This window comes from Asterias amurensis, chromosome 7, assembly GCF_032118995.1.
Source record: "Asterias amurensis chromosome 7, ASM3211899v1".
Lineage (NCBI taxonomy): Eukaryota > Metazoa > Echinodermata > Asteroidea > Forcipulatida > Asteriidae > Asterias > Asterias amurensis.
Genome location: NC_092654.1, coordinates 1,647,470 through 1,663,903, shown reverse-complemented (window position 1 = coordinate 1,663,903; position 16,434 = coordinate 1,647,470). Strand labels below are relative to the sequence as shown.

General features: G+C 43.3%; 1 protein-coding gene across 1 annotated transcript in view; it reads right to left on the bottom strand.

Annotated features, from left to right (window-relative positions):
- The window catches only part of LOC139939480 (uncharacterized), a 57,859-nt gene that overhangs the window by 25,424 nt on the left and 16,001 nt on the right, over window positions 1–16,434 (bottom strand). The window contains exons 13-28 of the mRNA XM_071935434.1: window positions 16,032–16,238; window positions 14,857–15,177; window positions 13,786–13,968; window positions 12,704–12,907; window positions 11,744–12,055; window positions 10,805–10,996; window positions 10,095–10,298; window positions 8,962–9,261; window positions 7,924–8,115; window positions 7,375–7,578; window positions 6,610–6,906; window positions 5,567–5,796; window positions 5,011–5,140; window positions 3,863–4,231; window positions 3,017–3,224; window positions 1,769–1,953 (exon numbers count right to left, since the gene is read on the bottom strand). Of these exons, the coding sequence (XP_071791535.1) occupies window positions 1,769–1,953; window positions 3,017–3,224; window positions 3,863–4,231; window positions 5,011–5,140; window positions 5,567–5,796; window positions 6,610–6,906; window positions 7,375–7,578; window positions 7,924–8,115; window positions 8,962–9,261; window positions 10,095–10,298; window positions 10,805–10,996; window positions 11,744–12,055; window positions 12,704–12,907; window positions 13,786–13,968; window positions 14,857–15,177; window positions 16,032–16,238 (3,738 nt within the window). The remainder of the gene's footprint in view (window positions 1–1,768; window positions 1,954–3,016; window positions 3,225–3,862; window positions 4,232–5,010; window positions 5,141–5,566; window positions 5,797–6,609; window positions 6,907–7,374; window positions 7,579–7,923; window positions 8,116–8,961; window positions 9,262–10,094; window positions 10,299–10,804; window positions 10,997–11,743; window positions 12,056–12,703; window positions 12,908–13,785; window positions 13,969–14,856; window positions 15,178–16,031; window positions 16,239–16,434) is intronic.

Sequence of the window (16,434 nt, the reverse complement as noted above, 5' to 3'; positions counted from 1 at the left end):
TGGGTGTGAAGTCCTGCGAGTTGTGAAAGAGTAAACCCAAGGATTAGGTGGCAACGTGCCCCTGGTGACAGTGACGTGTAGCCCTCCCCCCCCCCTAAAGTGGCCATTCGCCACATGTGATGTTAGGTGATCTCTCATAAATAATAACAATATAATGCACATGCAAAAATCAGTGCTTGAAAGGGTCCTGGAAGGGACCTGAAAGGGTCCTGGAAGGGACCTGGAAGGGTCCTGAAAGGGACCTGGAAGATACCTGGAAGGGTCCTGGAAGGGGTCTGGAAGGGTCCTGAAAGGGACCTGGAAGGGACCTGGAAGGGACCTGGAAAGGTCCTAAAAGGGACCTGGAAGATACCTGGAAGGGTCCTGGAAGGGGTCTGAAAGGGGTCTGTAAGGTTCCTGGAAGGGTCCCAGAAGGGTCCTGGAAGGGTTCTGGAAGGGTTCTAGAACTAGTGGCGACTGATCAGATAAATCAACTTACCATCGAGGAAGATAATCTGGAAGCCAGCGTTACTGCCGCTGCCGTCACTGGTAAATGTCATCCACAGATCGGCGGAGTCACCACTGAACGGTTGGAGCTGAGAACCGGTGGCATGGATGAAACGCGAGGACAAATTAGCCGGAAGGTTACCGACACCAACATCCACGTAGTCATAACCATCCTCTGAGATAAAAATACAAAAGGGGATTAGAGATGGTCGGACAAACAGGAGTTGAAGTTCGTGGCCGAGCGGATAAGAGCACCAAACTAAAGCACTGGTGTTTCCGTTCAGCAGAGTGTGGGTTTGTGGTACTTGTGTCCTAAAAGCAAAACACTTAACCACTACTGCTTGGTGCTTTGGATATAACGTAAACCTGTAGGTCCTGTGTGTTGTGTAACGCACATAAAAGAACCCAGTGCAAGAGAAGGGGTTCACCCAGGTTTTCATGGTCTGAATCATACTTTCAAATGTAGCTCCACAGACACTTCTCTCTTCTTTGTTTCTTTCTTGTTTATTTATTGTGCATTTTGAAGAGCCTCATATAAAAGCCCAATTATTATATCATTATCTAGAAGACTCACCAATGTCAAAACTGATGATATCAGCGCGTAGAGATCGTCTGGATTCACCAACGATAGTCCAGAAGCAGTAGGTATTATCGTCATAATTTGCAGGGAAGTTTAATGATGACATTGTAACGTTTCCCTTGGTTGGTACAGTTAACGTCAACTCACAATCTGTAGCCAAAAAAAGAGCAAGATTCCAAACAGTGCTTATGAAAATTGTCATATTAGGTGCATTCGATTATCTACCCTGGGTCGTTCCCGGTCTGCCCCTGGTCCAGTCGAATAGCTTTGACGTCATTCCAGGGGCTCACCTCGGTCAGCCCCAAGTGCCCTGCTTGTGGAACGGGTCACTTGGGGCTGGCCCGAGGTGCATGACCTCACCACAAGAGGGTGAGTGATCGTTCGATTAGCTCTTGTCAGGGGCTCACCAGAGAGAGCACAGCGGGGTTGACACAGGGGAAGCTAATCGAACGCACCCTATATATATATTTCAGAAAATAGAATTCGCTGTTGCAAACAACTTACCAACCGAATGGACCAATGGTATAAATGCAAAAAATAGTTAATGGCCTGACGATTCGACCCTAGCAGAGTCTTTCTCGAAGCCTCTTTATTTGATGCATATAATGTGAAGATACACCAAGTGAAAATACTGGCCTTTGACAATTACATGCACCAAAGGTGTCCACTGCCTTTAAAGAATGATTTCAAATATTATTTTACCATTTGCATTTTGAAGTGCAATTGAGAATCCTCTGTCTACGATTGAGCCATCGGTCGTGAACGTAATCCACGCTGTATCCACTCCCAATACGATGTTATCAGGTTGGCTGGGACCAGACAGGGTAGTGTAGACAGATGACTGATCGGTCGGATCCAGACCGGAACCCACCACTAGATTATCATACCTGCAAAGAGATATCAATGATTTAAGTACAAACAATTGTAGTAATAATAATTAGAATAATATTTATTATTTAAACAAAACCTTCCATGTCACAGACATCACAAAGCGTTGTACAATTAAAACCAATAAAAATACAGACAATTTTGTAAACACAGAAGAAATAATAGTTACAACTGAAAAAAACAGCAATGTTAAAACAATAATCAACAATTATGTTATGAAAAGTAATTCTTAAAAAGTTTTTCCAGATAAGATTTAAATTGAGAATGATCGGTCTCCATAATGGGCGCGATCGATTAGCTTCCCTGGGGTGACACCGCGGTGCTCACTCGGGTGAGCCCCTGACAAGAGCTAATCGAACGATCACACACCCTCTCGTGGTGACGTCATGCACCTGGGGCCAGCCCCAAGTGACCCACTCCACAAGCAGGGCACTGGGGGCTGACCCCGGTGAGCCACTGGAATGGCGTCAAAGCTATTCGAACGTACCGGAGGCAGACCGGGGTCGACCCAGGGAAGCTAATCGAATGCACCCATAATTTAGTTTGGGCTACTGGCTGGTTTAAGTATACCACACTGGAGGAAGATGAGCGAAGAGTACGAGTAGTAGATTTCACAACCAATAATTCACTAACGCCCGTTTCAGACAGAGTTGCCCCGAACCAAAATAACTTTTTGTTTCAGACAGGCGGACTTAACATAACATTTACATTGGCTCGGGTCATGACAAATTCAACGTCTGAAACCAAGGCGCTCCAAGGTCGTTCCGAACGACTGCAACAGTCGATCTTTCAACCTAGCGGGTCCAGTCGCTTCTAACTGTTTCAGACGTTGAACTTTTCATGTACTTAATTCAGAATTTGGTTCGGCGCAACTCTCAAGCGCCTGTCTGAAATGGGTGAAGTATAACCTTGGACTATTCCCATAAGAATATTAACTCCTCCCAACTTAGGATGGGTTCAATGTGTCCAAATGGATATGGATACGGAAATTAACTTGTGCTCAGTCCTAAGATTAATCCTAAGCTAGGAAGAGTTTGGTTAAATCGACGGCTGGACACCTACCCTCTCTCCGTTAGGAAATCTTCAAAGATCATTTGGAACCTGCGTCCGGGCACCCCTGTAATGAGCCAAGTGCACTCTGTGTTGTTGTCGTAATTTAACGGGTAGTTTGGCGACCTGATGATCAACTGACCATCCACAGGAACCTGCACACTACCTCCACATGTAGCTTTGGCACCAACGTTTAAGGTCTTGGGTTGGACAACATCCTCTGATAGATAACAAGCAAAAAAATCAAATGACATTTTAGAATATACATCTTGGTTTTACCAATATAGTAGAGTGTCATGGCCGAGCGATTAAGAGCATTGAATTCAAGTTCTGGTTGTGAAGTCACCAGTGTGTGGGTTCGAATCCCGGTCGTGACGCTTGTGTTCTCGAGTAAGATACTTTACTATGATTGCTTCTCTTTACCCAGGGGTATAAATGGGTACCTACGAGGGTAGAGGTTGATATTGTGTAGGAAAAGCCTTCGGAGCGCCAAGGCAGCTTGGGGCTGTATACCCCCCAGGGAGCTGAGAAAGGGATGTTATTGGCCCCAAAAAGCGCATTGAGATTGTTGTTATTATTTTTATTACATACAATGATGTGTGTTAGCTATCGTGTACTTACATGTAGTACTTTCCCGAGTTCTGTGAACAAAATCAAAGCTCTATGAAATTGGCCCCTGTGGGGCAACCCCGGGGAATAAAGTAGTGTGAAAAGGGCCTAGGTGTTTTGTTGCTATAGGCTGGTATGAGATATAGCCTAGTAAGGCGAGGTTGGGGGGTTGGGGTCGGGGTCGTGGGGTGGGGTGGGGTCAGGGTGGGGCCGAGTCGGGGTGGGGTCGGTGAGGAGTGGCAAACTTACTTGGATCAATTCCCTCGATCAGAAAGCTAAATCCATCTCCTGAGTTGGAATAATCCGAGTAGAACGAAATCCACATCATGTTATCGTCGGATGCAAAAGGCTTGGCCGAGACAGCACCGCTGATCTTCTCTATCACCGAGGTCTGATTGGACGGGTTGCTGCCGCTGCCGACATTCAACCAATCGAAACCAGCCTCAACATCGGCTCTCAGGAGGAAGGCTTCCACTATGGTCCCCGGCCCGGACATGAACTGCCAGGTGCAGGACTGGTCGTTGGTGTAACCGTTGGGGTAGTTTGTCGAGTCAAAATGAAGGATGGAGTTGGGCTTGATGTTGTAGGTTCCACCGCAAGGTTTATCACCAGGTATAGCTGAAAACATATCATAACAACGTTAATGAAAAATCAATGTTGCCTTGGGTTTGGTCAATGAATTTAACCAGAGCTCCGATGACCACTGGTATTGTCTTGGTCTTCATTCCCCACATCCTGTAAATCTCGATCTCAAGGTCTTTGAACTTGGACAGCTTTTCTGATACTTTCACAGAGGTTATTAAGCTTTTCACAAGTTTCACAACTTTCAAAACTTCTATGTTTTCATCTCAAAGCGCATAGAAACTTCTCTCTGATTGTGATATGCGCTTTACATAAATGGTTCAATATACAAAAACCGTCACAATTTTCTGTTGTTGTTATAATTATTATTATTATTACTTTCACAGAGGTTATTTAGCTTTTCACAACTTTCAGAACTTTCAAAACTCTTTTACAAATTTCACAGCTTTTCTGTTGTTATTATTGCTATTGTTATTATTGCTATTACTTTCACAGACTAGGTTATTCAGCTTTTCACAACTTTCAAAACTCTTTTACAACTTCCACAGCTTTTCTGTTGTTATTATTATTATTATTATTATTTTAATTAATAACTCCCATCTTCTCTTCTCGAAGTACGGGGAGGATCCCGCCCCTGCCCAGCCTGGAAGAGACCAAGAGGCCAACTTCGCAGCACCTGGGTGGGCCAACTGGAAGCAGACTTTGAGTCCCGGGCTGGGCAGCTGTGGCAATCCGCAGCAGAACGCATTGGTTGGGCGGCTCTACGTCCCCCATGATGGATCAAGAGAATGATGATGATGATGGTCTTCTCTTACCTTGGTCATATTGGGAGTATCTGATGGAGAAGCCATGCCCCTCGGCAACAGCGTCGGACCTAAACTGTAATTCAATCACACTCCCATAACTGAAATAATCCTTCACTGGTCCCCTGCCTGTGGTAAGAACCTGTAAACAAACAAAAATTTTAAACATTTGAAATTTTGTTTGCCAATGAATTTCAAAGCACTGATACTTAAGAATTATGCTGAACATGCCGTACTATATTTGCAGTAGTTGGCCAGCTACTTTATTTTTGTATTTTGTCAATTTTTTTCACAGCTGTAAGGACATTCTTGGGCCAAGAGACCTGGGCCCAATTTCATAGAATAATTATTGTTACATTATCTAGTTACTGAATAACAGTTTCTCGATTTGTGCAATTCATAATCATAGACGTTAACCAAATGTTTGTATGAGAGAGGATGGCTGTTGCCAGTTTGGTGTTTATATCTCCTTTTGGGAGTTTGTCGAGTTTCCCTCAATGGGAAGATCATCTAAACAAACAAACAAACAAGCAAACAAACAAACAAACAAACAAACATCTCCACTCACCACTGGATTCTCGTAATTCTTTGCGGTCACATCAACTTCCCTAATTTCCAGGGAGTCTCCTTCAGAGAGGGCAAAGCTCAGGAATCGTAGTCTAATGCGGGCGTCCGGCCCGACGCTTGACGACAAATCAATCCGATAAGCACAGTCAACAATGCGTGGGTATTCATTGGGGAAGAGTGGAGACGAGAGGTTGCCCACAATATCGGACTGCACATCAATGTTTTCACAGCCTAGGAATAGGAACAAAATTAATGCTAAAGGCAAGAAGATGGGTATTCTGAAGCTACTGGTTCAATCTCAGAGAGATTGGAGAAAATAAAATTTTCAAAGTCGCCAGAATGCTCTGAGATTAATTCTTAGGGAAAAAGGGTGTTCTGAAGCTAGTTGTACAGTCTAAATTTTGTAAATATGTCTGAATTTTGCTTTAAATTCTGGTAGCAACGAACAAGGCCCAGTAGTTTAGTGCACCATAATCAATGTGGGGTCGATTTCACAACGAACTTAGGACTAGTCCTAACTTAGGTCTAGTCCTTGGAGATATTAAAAACTTAAGGCTAGTCCTAAGTTAGGACGAGCAACTCCTCCTAACTCCGAGATAAGACTAGTCTTAACTCTTTGTAAAATCCACCCCAGAACAACTATCCTGGAAGAGTAGTGGTTAACCATGGTGTTAAAAGAGCCAAAAGTTCCAAGGGAACTTCGTAAGATTTGGGGGGAGGTGAAAGTACTCCCAGTGGTGGTTGGAGCGCTTGGCACCATTCTGTAAGCACTAAGGAAACATCTAGATGAAATAGGGACAAAGTGAGGATAGATCCGTTGCAGAATTGGCAGCGCTTTTGGGAACAGCAAGGATCTTGAGAAACACCCTTGAGATCTAAAGGCTTTGGGACGTAGCCTGACTCATGGAGTTACCGGCGCAAAGGAAAATTTTTTTCTTTCTTTTGCATGATTTGATAAGATGAAATAATAATGATAATGAAACTAGAACTTTGAGGTAATTCTTTGTTCTAGATTAATAGAGGGCGCATCCCTCCCTCACTGACCTTCATAAGCTAAAGTGTTGACAACCACTGGTTCACTGGGGCCTGAGTTTCCCATCGCCATCTTGGTCTCAAGATTGAATGAGTATCGAGTCAGCGGCCGTAGATCGTTGATGGTTATCTCGGCCAAACTAGCATCTTCGACCTCCACGGTATAAATGGAGAGGGATGTGGAGTACGTGATCATATAACTCAGGATGTCGCAAGTAAAAGTTGGCGGTATCCAGCTGACAGTTACCGATGTTGAGCTGTCAACGTTGACAGAGAGGTTACGAGCTATCTGTTCTGCTTGGTCAAAATCTTTAATTTTCGTGGGGGGAAAAAGAAACAGCAACATCAAAATATATATTTGGTTTGCAGCAACACAATGTGTATATCTACTTGCTGGGTAGATTATGCTCTTTTGAGAACTTGTCTTGCTTTATATTCTACGAAGGCAAAGTAGATTTTTAGAATTCGGGAGACTTCTCCGTTCTGAAATATTAACTACTACCTGGGCTGAAGGTCGAAAATCATAGTTTTTCGCATTTAACCGCTCGTTCGCCATGGCTGCCCCGCGTCTATGGAATGAGCTTCCCGCCGGTCTGCGAGAATCAATCTCGTTGCCTGTATTCAAAAGCCTCCTGAAGACATTTCTGTTCCCCAACCCATCCTAGTTCGTTTGTTTTTTTCTTTTTGTCCTCGTCTCCTGTAAAGCGCTCTGTTCTCAGTAGAGCGCTAAAATGCTTGGTTTTCTTCTTATTATTATTAATTATTGCACGTACGTACCTTTGGGTGTGATCTCACAGATGTACTGCATGGGACGGTCACACTGCCAATCGTTCCATTCACCGGTCTCTAGTAGCTGAGCACAGTCTTGAACACCCGACAGGTCATTAGGCTGACCAACAGCCCAGTTAGACTGTTGCCAAGGGTTGAAGTCGTTACAGTTGATCGTCTGCCACTGACCTTCCGTACCACGGTCGCTGAACCCTAGAAGCCACGGAAATTAGTGTCAAAATTATTATTATTATTATTTTTTATTATTTTTTTTTTTTTTGTACCAAAAAAAAAAAAATCAAAATACAGGGGGAAAAAACACAACAGCAAGGACAATAAGCCAATGGCACACGCCTGGAATTAAAAAAGTTAACTAAATAACTGTGACTCTGAAGCCATTAAGTATCACGATTCATATGAAGACGATTCGTCTGATGAATCAATCTTAGTTGCAACATCTGGGCCAAATTTCATGGCTCTGCTTACAGCCGAATTCACAAACTTTCAAAAGGAACCAATCGGAAGTCAGATAGACTCCAATATGCAAAATCAACTCACCGATCCACCAATCGCCATCCACGATTCTTCCCATAATGTATTCATCCTCGAGGAGGTCATCGATGATGACGAGGTCTCCACCGCTGACTCCCTGGCAGTCCATTCTGGCTTCGTCCCACGTTGCGAACTTCTTGACAAACTTGTAACAGCTGCCGTTGCGTGCATACTCGTAGTCCCCTGGACAGAATCCAGCTGGGGTTGGAAAAAGTTGAAAAAGTTGGTTGCAGAAAAAATGTAGGTTCTACAAGAGAATTGCATTACATTGTTATTTAACTAACACAAACCAAAAACTTTACTTTTTAATGAGCATATTTCAAGTGGTGTTTGAAGCTTTGCATGGTGTGAATAAGAATTAACTATCAATAGTAAACAAGCATGGTGTAAAATCTCTTTGGGAGAAGTGATGGCTCTGAAGAGCCGGTGGGCTCTGAAAAGAGCCGTAGAGCCGTTGTGGTCTTGACATTTCAATAAGTGTATTCTGCTCTGTTTCAGGATAAGAAAAAAGTTGACTTAAACCATATATCTTTTAATGTAGCGTTAGGTATTTTTTAGATTGTCTATTTTGTTGCTAAAGATTTGTAATGTTTGTTAACTGCGCTTCGATGCCGCTGCTTTTTGCGCTTTATAAATACTGGCTATTATTATTATTATTATTATTATTATTATTATTATTATTATTATTATTATTATTATTATTATTATTATTATTATTATTATTATTATTATTATTATTATTATTATTATTATTATTATTATTATTATTATTATTATTATTATTATTATTATTATTATTATTATTATTATTATTATTATTATTATTATTATTATTATTATTATTATTATTATTATTATTATTATTATTATTATTATTATCTATGTTCACCGTGGAAAATAAGGGTTAAAAAATGGATTTTGATATAGCGCTCTTAACCTCAAATGGGTCCGATAATAGAGGTAAAACATTTTAGCAAGTTAAGAAAAATACCGGACAATTTAAGATAAACAGATTACGATTGCTTAAGAAAACATTTGACTTACTTGTATTGCTAGACAAAGTAACGTTCTGGATCTCACTGAAAGGTAGGATCTGTACAAACGTCTCCGCAGCGATCTGGAAGGAATAACTCTGGCCGGGAGTCAGATCATCCAAGAAAAACTGGTCAGTCTCGGCTCCGTCCAGCGTGAGGGTTTGACGAGGACCATCTCCGATCCTCCACAAGATGGCGTAACCCTTGATGTCGCAGTCGAAGACCGAGGGGACCCATGACAGCTGGATGGAGAAGGGAGTTGGGGATTCCACGCTGAAGTTACTTGGATTAGCGTCCTCAGGAATAAAAACTGTCGACACAAAATTTAAAATTGGAGGATGGAGTTGTCAATTTCCTTTTAAAATGTATTGGGTTTGTTTAACTCTTTCATGAAGTGTTGCTAGCTACCAGTTTAAATCCCTTCAGAAATATCGAGGTAAAACAACCAAAAAAGATCGCAAAGCCATACACTTTTCAGAATGGGGAATAACATTTCAAATGAATCATGTTTTTATGTGGTAGCCCTGAACTGCGTACAGTTGGACGTATTGCAAGATGGAAAAAATATTGAGAGGGGGGCCGATTGCTCTATAACTTGATGCGTCTGGTGACAGTGCCTTCTGCGCTGTCTGTTACTAAGATTGGATCAACCACAGGAAGAATTAAAATATCCAATATATTTTAAATATTTCAATGTCACACTTCAAGGGGTTATGTTCGAGCAAGGCTTTCTTGGAAATAAAAAATGAGGGTTATGATCGAGCAGGGCATTCATTGAGGGATGACGATTAAGAAACAAACATGGCGTGTCATGGCCGAAAGGACCGAATTCAAGCTCTGGTGTTTGATCAGCAGGGTGTGGGTTGGAATCCTGGTCGTGACACTTTCTGCGTAAAATTGGGGTGGTAGTGCTTCCTGCCTTACCGGCCAGGCTTCGAATTGATGATACTCAAGCCTACATCCATATGGACTGTTAAAGGGGTAACCCTGTTTCAGCCCTAGGAGTAGGTGGCAACGGCCTCTGGAACAAAATAATTGTAGCCCACACCTTGAAGTGGCCTTCAGGCCTTGTGTGTCTGGCGACTTGCATAAAAAAAATATATAACAAAAAATGACAAGACAAACGATTGTGGACGGACAAACCTTCAGGTAGTATTTCACAGACGTATGGCATCCTCTGGTCACACGGCTGGTCATTCCAATCTCCAACACTGTTAAACTGGACACAGTCCTCGCTTCCAGTGGGGTCATCTGGTTGACCTACGGCCCACTGAGTGCTCTGCCAGGCGGTCAAACGGCTGCAGTCTGTCCATCTAAATGTACCCTCTTTGGAACGGTCATTTAATCCTAGTTTGTTACAAAATAAAGGCAAGGAGACATTTGTTAGCATTTGATTCCTTTCTTTTAAACTCAAACACCTGCCCACAACATGGCGTCTGCAGGAATATTCATGCTACCAATCCACCAATCACCATCAGTGCTTCTTCATATGAATATTCATTCTCAACTTTCGACCAATCATACACCTCTCTTAATATTCATGCATGAGGTCACAATTCTAACCCAAAATGAGGCCATCGGCGCATGTCGCACCACCACCAGTGCCAGCCACTCAATCCTAGTTGCAGTGGCTGCACTGATGGCCTTGTTTTGGGTTAGAATGGTGACGTCTTGCATGAATAATAAGAGAGGAGTATTACATTCTACAGTCAGGGTGCAGGATTCATGAATATTTACGCTTACCAATCACCAATCACCATCGATGCTTCTTCATATCAATATTCATTCTCAACTTTCGACCAATCATTACATCTTACATACAGGGTGCAGGATTCATGAATATTCATGCTTACCAATCCACCAATCACCACCAGCGGTCTTGTTGAGAATGTAATTTTTCTCGGCATCATCTTCAATGACGGCAAGGTCGCCCCCAGGAGCCCTCTGGCAGTCGGCTCTTGCATCTTCGAATGTCTCCATCTGCGGGCCGAACTTGTAGCAGATGTCATTGTGTCCGGGCTCAAAACCGTCCGGACAGAAGATCACTTCAGGATACAGAAAACATACAAATAATAAACAGTTGTAAAAATGTAAATTCTGTTTTATTAGGGATAACCATTTTTGTCTACACAATATGGTTTGGGCTGAAATAGCTGGCATATATCCAGCAATTTTGGGGTCTAGTGTACCTGGGGAGGTTTGGTGTACCCGCATTTGGGGTCTGGAGACCCCCTTGTAAGGGCCTGGTATACCCAATTTTGGGGGCTTGATACACCCACTTCTCAGGGTCTGGTAAACCTGCTTTTGGGGGTTTGGTGTACCCACCGTTTTGTGTTCAGTGTCCGGTTTGCCAAAAAAACATTTGGTAGCAAGCACAAAATAGAAACAGTCGATTTGGGCTGTGGCATCAATTTACAATGTGCCGTGTATTTTTTATTAATGGATAAGCCTGGCGCCTAGTGCAACTAGTGTCGAAGTCGTGACTACCATTTATTCAACAACTCGTTTAGTCGTGCCGCAATGACTACTACAGTAATAGTCGCGACTACCTGCTTGGTGAACGAATTGTGCCGCTCATCACAACTATTTACAATCAGACATCAGTGACTTCAATCCTTTCAGCACGAATTTTACTAGTTTGTGCCTGCAGTAAACAACATGCCACAACAAGCATCTTGGGAATTAAAAATTAGTCGCGACTAGTGTCAAAGTCAGAACTATTTGAGGCATGACTAGTCGAGTAGTAAATTTCACTAGTCGCCCAGGCTTTAATGGAGTGCGAGTATAATCACCTGTCACATTAGAAGTTTGTACAAGAACTGGCTGAACGAACGGCAGAGGTCCCTCGGCGGTTTCAGCAGCGACGCTGACGGAGTACGTCGTAAGCGCCATCAGGCCATCGATCCTCACCGTGGTCATGTCGCCCCCGACGACAGTGACCATAGACGCCATGGAAGCGTTTGAGGCGGACTGTTCCATCCAGCTGACAGTGTATCCGAGAACGTCACAATCGTACGTTGAGGGCCTCCACTGAACCTCAATCACGGCCTTCGACAGAGCAGTGGCTGTGAGGTTGTTGGGGTTGACATCTTCTGGTTCAAAATCTAGACAAACAAGAAAATTGACGGTTGATTTGAAGGAAAACACAGCAGGGCCCAGTTTCATAAAGCTGCTTAAGCACAAAAAGGTGCTACATGTACATGTGAGAACAACAAATAATGCTTACTAAAATAAGATTACCGGCCAAACTACCATGTTACATACACCATTTGTGATTAGTATCCTACTCATTTCTGCTAAGCATAGAGAGCTATTAAGTACTAATTTCTGCTTAAGCAGCTCTATGAAAATGGGCCCAGAGGCGCTTATCAGTCGGAATTCCAATCCAAAACCCTAGAGCAGGGCCCAATCTTATGCCTACCACCGAATTCTGCACTTATGACCACCATTCTCCGCTTACTGTACAAGTGCCAAATTTCTGCGCTAGCTGCTCAAGCGAAGAATGCCTAAGTACGTGGAGTGCGAACGCCAAAGGTTAAGACTATACATGTAAGCTATATAAGACTTTGAAATTATTATTATTATTATTAAAACTCCCCTGCTAACCCATGAAATGCGCTATATACGTAAGCGCAAATATCCCTACTTCCGTTAGCGCTGATTCTTAGCTTACAGTCAGCAAGCCCCTGAAATTTGGCCCTGAAGTCTTAACCACTTGACCGGAGTGGTAAACTCTTATTTTATCCACCTACCTAGCTGGATGATTTTACAGATGTATTGAACTGGTCTGTTACAGTCCCAATCGTTCCATCGTCCATTCTCCAGAAGCTGCCCACAGTCCTCGTTATCGGTCCTGTTGTCCGGTTGACCGTCAGCCCACTGGTCACTCTGCCACTGATTCAGGTCGGAGCAGTCTGTCCACCTAAAACGTCCTTCTGTCGATCGGTCATTCAGCCCTGAAAAGGATTTGTAAAGTAGAGGAAAGACATTGGTTTTGGAAGAGTATAGTTAGATAAGACTTAAGGCTATGCATGGTGGAGAAAAACTAAGTAAGTAAGGTTTCCCATAAGCCTTTTTGAGGTATGGCGGACGTGATACACGCGCGTCACACGCCGCGACTGATGCCACGTTCACCATGTTGTGGTCATTAGGTTTACGTATAAACGCTGCGTCGCCTAAAATGCGCACTTCACTGAATAACATACGTTCTATTTCTATGGTCAATACGCACAAATTTACCACAACTTTACAGTGTTGTAGCATTGTGGCCGCCATACCTCAAAAAGGCTTATGACACCATGTCCAAATCTATTTTGTGAGTAGTGATGGCTCCGAGCAGAGCTGGGTTTTTCTGCTTGACGCTTCAGTCAGTGTGAGCTGTGCTTGGGCCAGTTATAACAAGTTGTCCACAACTCAAACTCTTATAAAACCAGAGCTGCTTAAGCAAAACAAGTAGCTAAGCATAACAACATTTCAACATCGCTTACCAGTGTTAGGCTACCAGCCAAACTACCACATCAAGTACAATTTGTGACTGGTATCCTGCTCATTTCTGTTAAGCAGAAAATTGTTAAGCACTATTTTCTGCTTATTAAGCAGCGTAATGAAACTAGCCCAGGACCCACATAAAGCTGCTTCAGCACAAAAAGTAGCAAAGCACAAAACAATTATGCTTACCAGAGTAAGGTTACCAGCCAAAATACCATTTCGCATGTAAAAATGTTTGACTGGTATCCTGCTCATTTCTGCTAAGCAGAAAAAACTTAAGCAATATTTTCTGCGTAAGCAGCTTAGGCCCAGACGCTTAAGGTTTTTACATTGAGCAGTGACTCACCGATCCACCAATCGCTACCGCCCGTCAGGTTGAGTACCATATTCAGCTCCGACTCGTTATCAATGATAGCGAGGTCGGCTCCAGGGGTCAAACGACAGTCTGCCCTGGCCTCTTCCCAAGACAGCAGCTGCCGGCCGAACTTGAAGCAAGCTCCATCCACGTAGACAAAGCCAGTTGTACACCCTTCACACATAAAAAAGGAGTGAGAAAATGAGAACACTGCTGCAGCTGTTTTCACGAAACGCTAGGATTAATTTCGAGTTAGGATGAACACCTCGTCCTAAGCTTTGAATGGGTTTAATGCGTCCTAACGTCTTCGTATACAGAACTGACCTCATCCTAAGTCCTCGGATTAATCCTAATTTAGGTAGAGTTTGGTGAAATCTACGGCTGGTTACATAAAATGCAGGATTTATGGTTCCTGTGGATCTACGTCATGGTGTACAACTAACAGTGAAGAAAACTGTGATTTGCATAAACATTACATCTTGCATTGTTAAGGCATCGGAGTGTGGGTTTGGGTCTCGGTCATAACACTTCTAAACTGGATCTGAATAAATATTCTCAACGCTCTACAGCCAAATGAGAACAGAAGACGATGACAAAATTTCAGTTTTAGATGTTGGAGAAAAAACCCACAGAATTAATCCAGGGAAAACCCACGCAGTCAGGTAGGGACTGAAAACCCAATCCACATAGTGCCCCCGGTGGGATTTGAACAGCGGGTCCTAGAGGTGGAAGGCAATGAAAGACACCGCTACACCAACCTGACCATCCTTGAGCAAGATTGCTTTAATTGCTCCACTTCACCCAGGGGTATAAATTGGTACCTGAGGTTAAGTGTAGAGGTTGATATTGCATTTGAAAAAGCCTCTGGAGCGCCTTAGCAGCTCGGGGATGTATACACCCCAGAGAGCTGAGAAAAATTACAGGACTGTTATTGGCCCAATGACAAGGGCACTATTGTAAAGCGCACTAATACGTTGATTGTAAAACACGCTATATAAGAACTAGTTACTATTATTATTATTAATAGTAGTTTACTTTACACAATCAAAGTTTTCTACTCACTATCTTCATAAGCTATTTCCGTCATTGCAAAAATTGACTTTGCAGTTCTGTAAGATGATAGTCCATAGGAGAATGTATCGATGACAAACTCAAAGAGGTAGTTGGTTTCGGCCATGAGGCCGGACACTTCAACGCTGGTGGCCTGAGGGTCAGTGACGTCGAGGTAGACAAACTGATCCAAGGCCGCGGTGGTATTGTAACGAATCTGGTAGCCCCGAAGATCGCATCCAACCTGGGAGAGACGCCACGAGAGAAGGATGGTGGACGGGGAGGTGGCTGTTCCACGGATGAGGTTTGGCTTGGCATCCGAGTACGTGTAAGCTGAAGTAAAGTCACAAGATAACCAATTGAGATCATTATGCAGGCATTTTGGGGAGAATTTCTTAGTCAATATGGCCCTTTAGGGGGTTTGACCGGTGTTCCTGGTTTGGTTGGCAGCATGTTGCGCCACAACACCTTGTAACCCATTACATAATGCTAAGGATTAGGTCTCATAATTCAAGCATAGGCCCTTTTCGAAATGATGGCTTCGGCTTTGGATCTGGCTCAGGCCAGCTTGGCCCCGCCGGTTGTTTTACAATTTGCACGAGCTTTGGGTATACGCGCTCAGGGTTTCAGACGAGTGAACGGAGCATCCAGCCGAATCCAAAGCCAAAGTCTTAGTTTCAAAAAGGGCCTATGTCCCACATACCTTGGAGGAAATACTGTATGTTACAGCGCCAGGAGTGTCACTGAGTACAGCGCCAGGAGTGTCACTGAGTGACGGATATGCGCGCTATATAAGAAGCCACTTCCATTATTATTATTATTATTATTTACAAAGCCACGACTCGGACCCCGTCGTAATTTGTTAGAGATATCAAATAGTAAACCACAAGGGAAACCGACTAAATTTTAAATGGTTTGGGGGTTGAACAAAGACAAATTGACCGAGTGTGATTTGAACCAACAAGCTACAGATTAACATGCCGGTGCTCTACCAACTGAGCTATCTAGCCTATGTTGGCGGTCTCCCTATTTTGTCAATATCTTTGCCAATATAGTGCTAATTAGCTCAGTCTGTTTCAGGAGGTTGTTGGTTCAAATCCCGCTCTAGTCAATTTACTGGATGCCTATGCCTGAGACCAAGCTTAAGCCGTGGTGTTCAAAATGGCCGCTATGACAACGATTTTTACCTTTCTTAGTTGTTTCACAAACGAACATCATCGAGGCGCTGCAGTTACCGTCGTTGAGAAGACCTGAACTTCCCACCAGCATTCCGCAATCGTTAACCATGGAGTCGACGCCTCGGGAGCCATTCACCCAGTTTGAATCGGCCCAGACAGTGCTAGCCTGGCAATCAACCCAGCTCCATTGTCCCTCGACGGATTGATCATACCATCCTAACCAGAACCAAAAAAACAAAAAACAAAACAGATGTAATCCAGGCTAGGAAAGTCATTTTTTTAACAGAACTTTCCAAATGCGCCATATTTTTGACCATGTGAGGGCGCTCTCAACCATATTGTATCACTTCGGGGGGTATATTCATTCATACCCGATTCGGTTATTGAAGACTGGAAAACATTACCACCATAT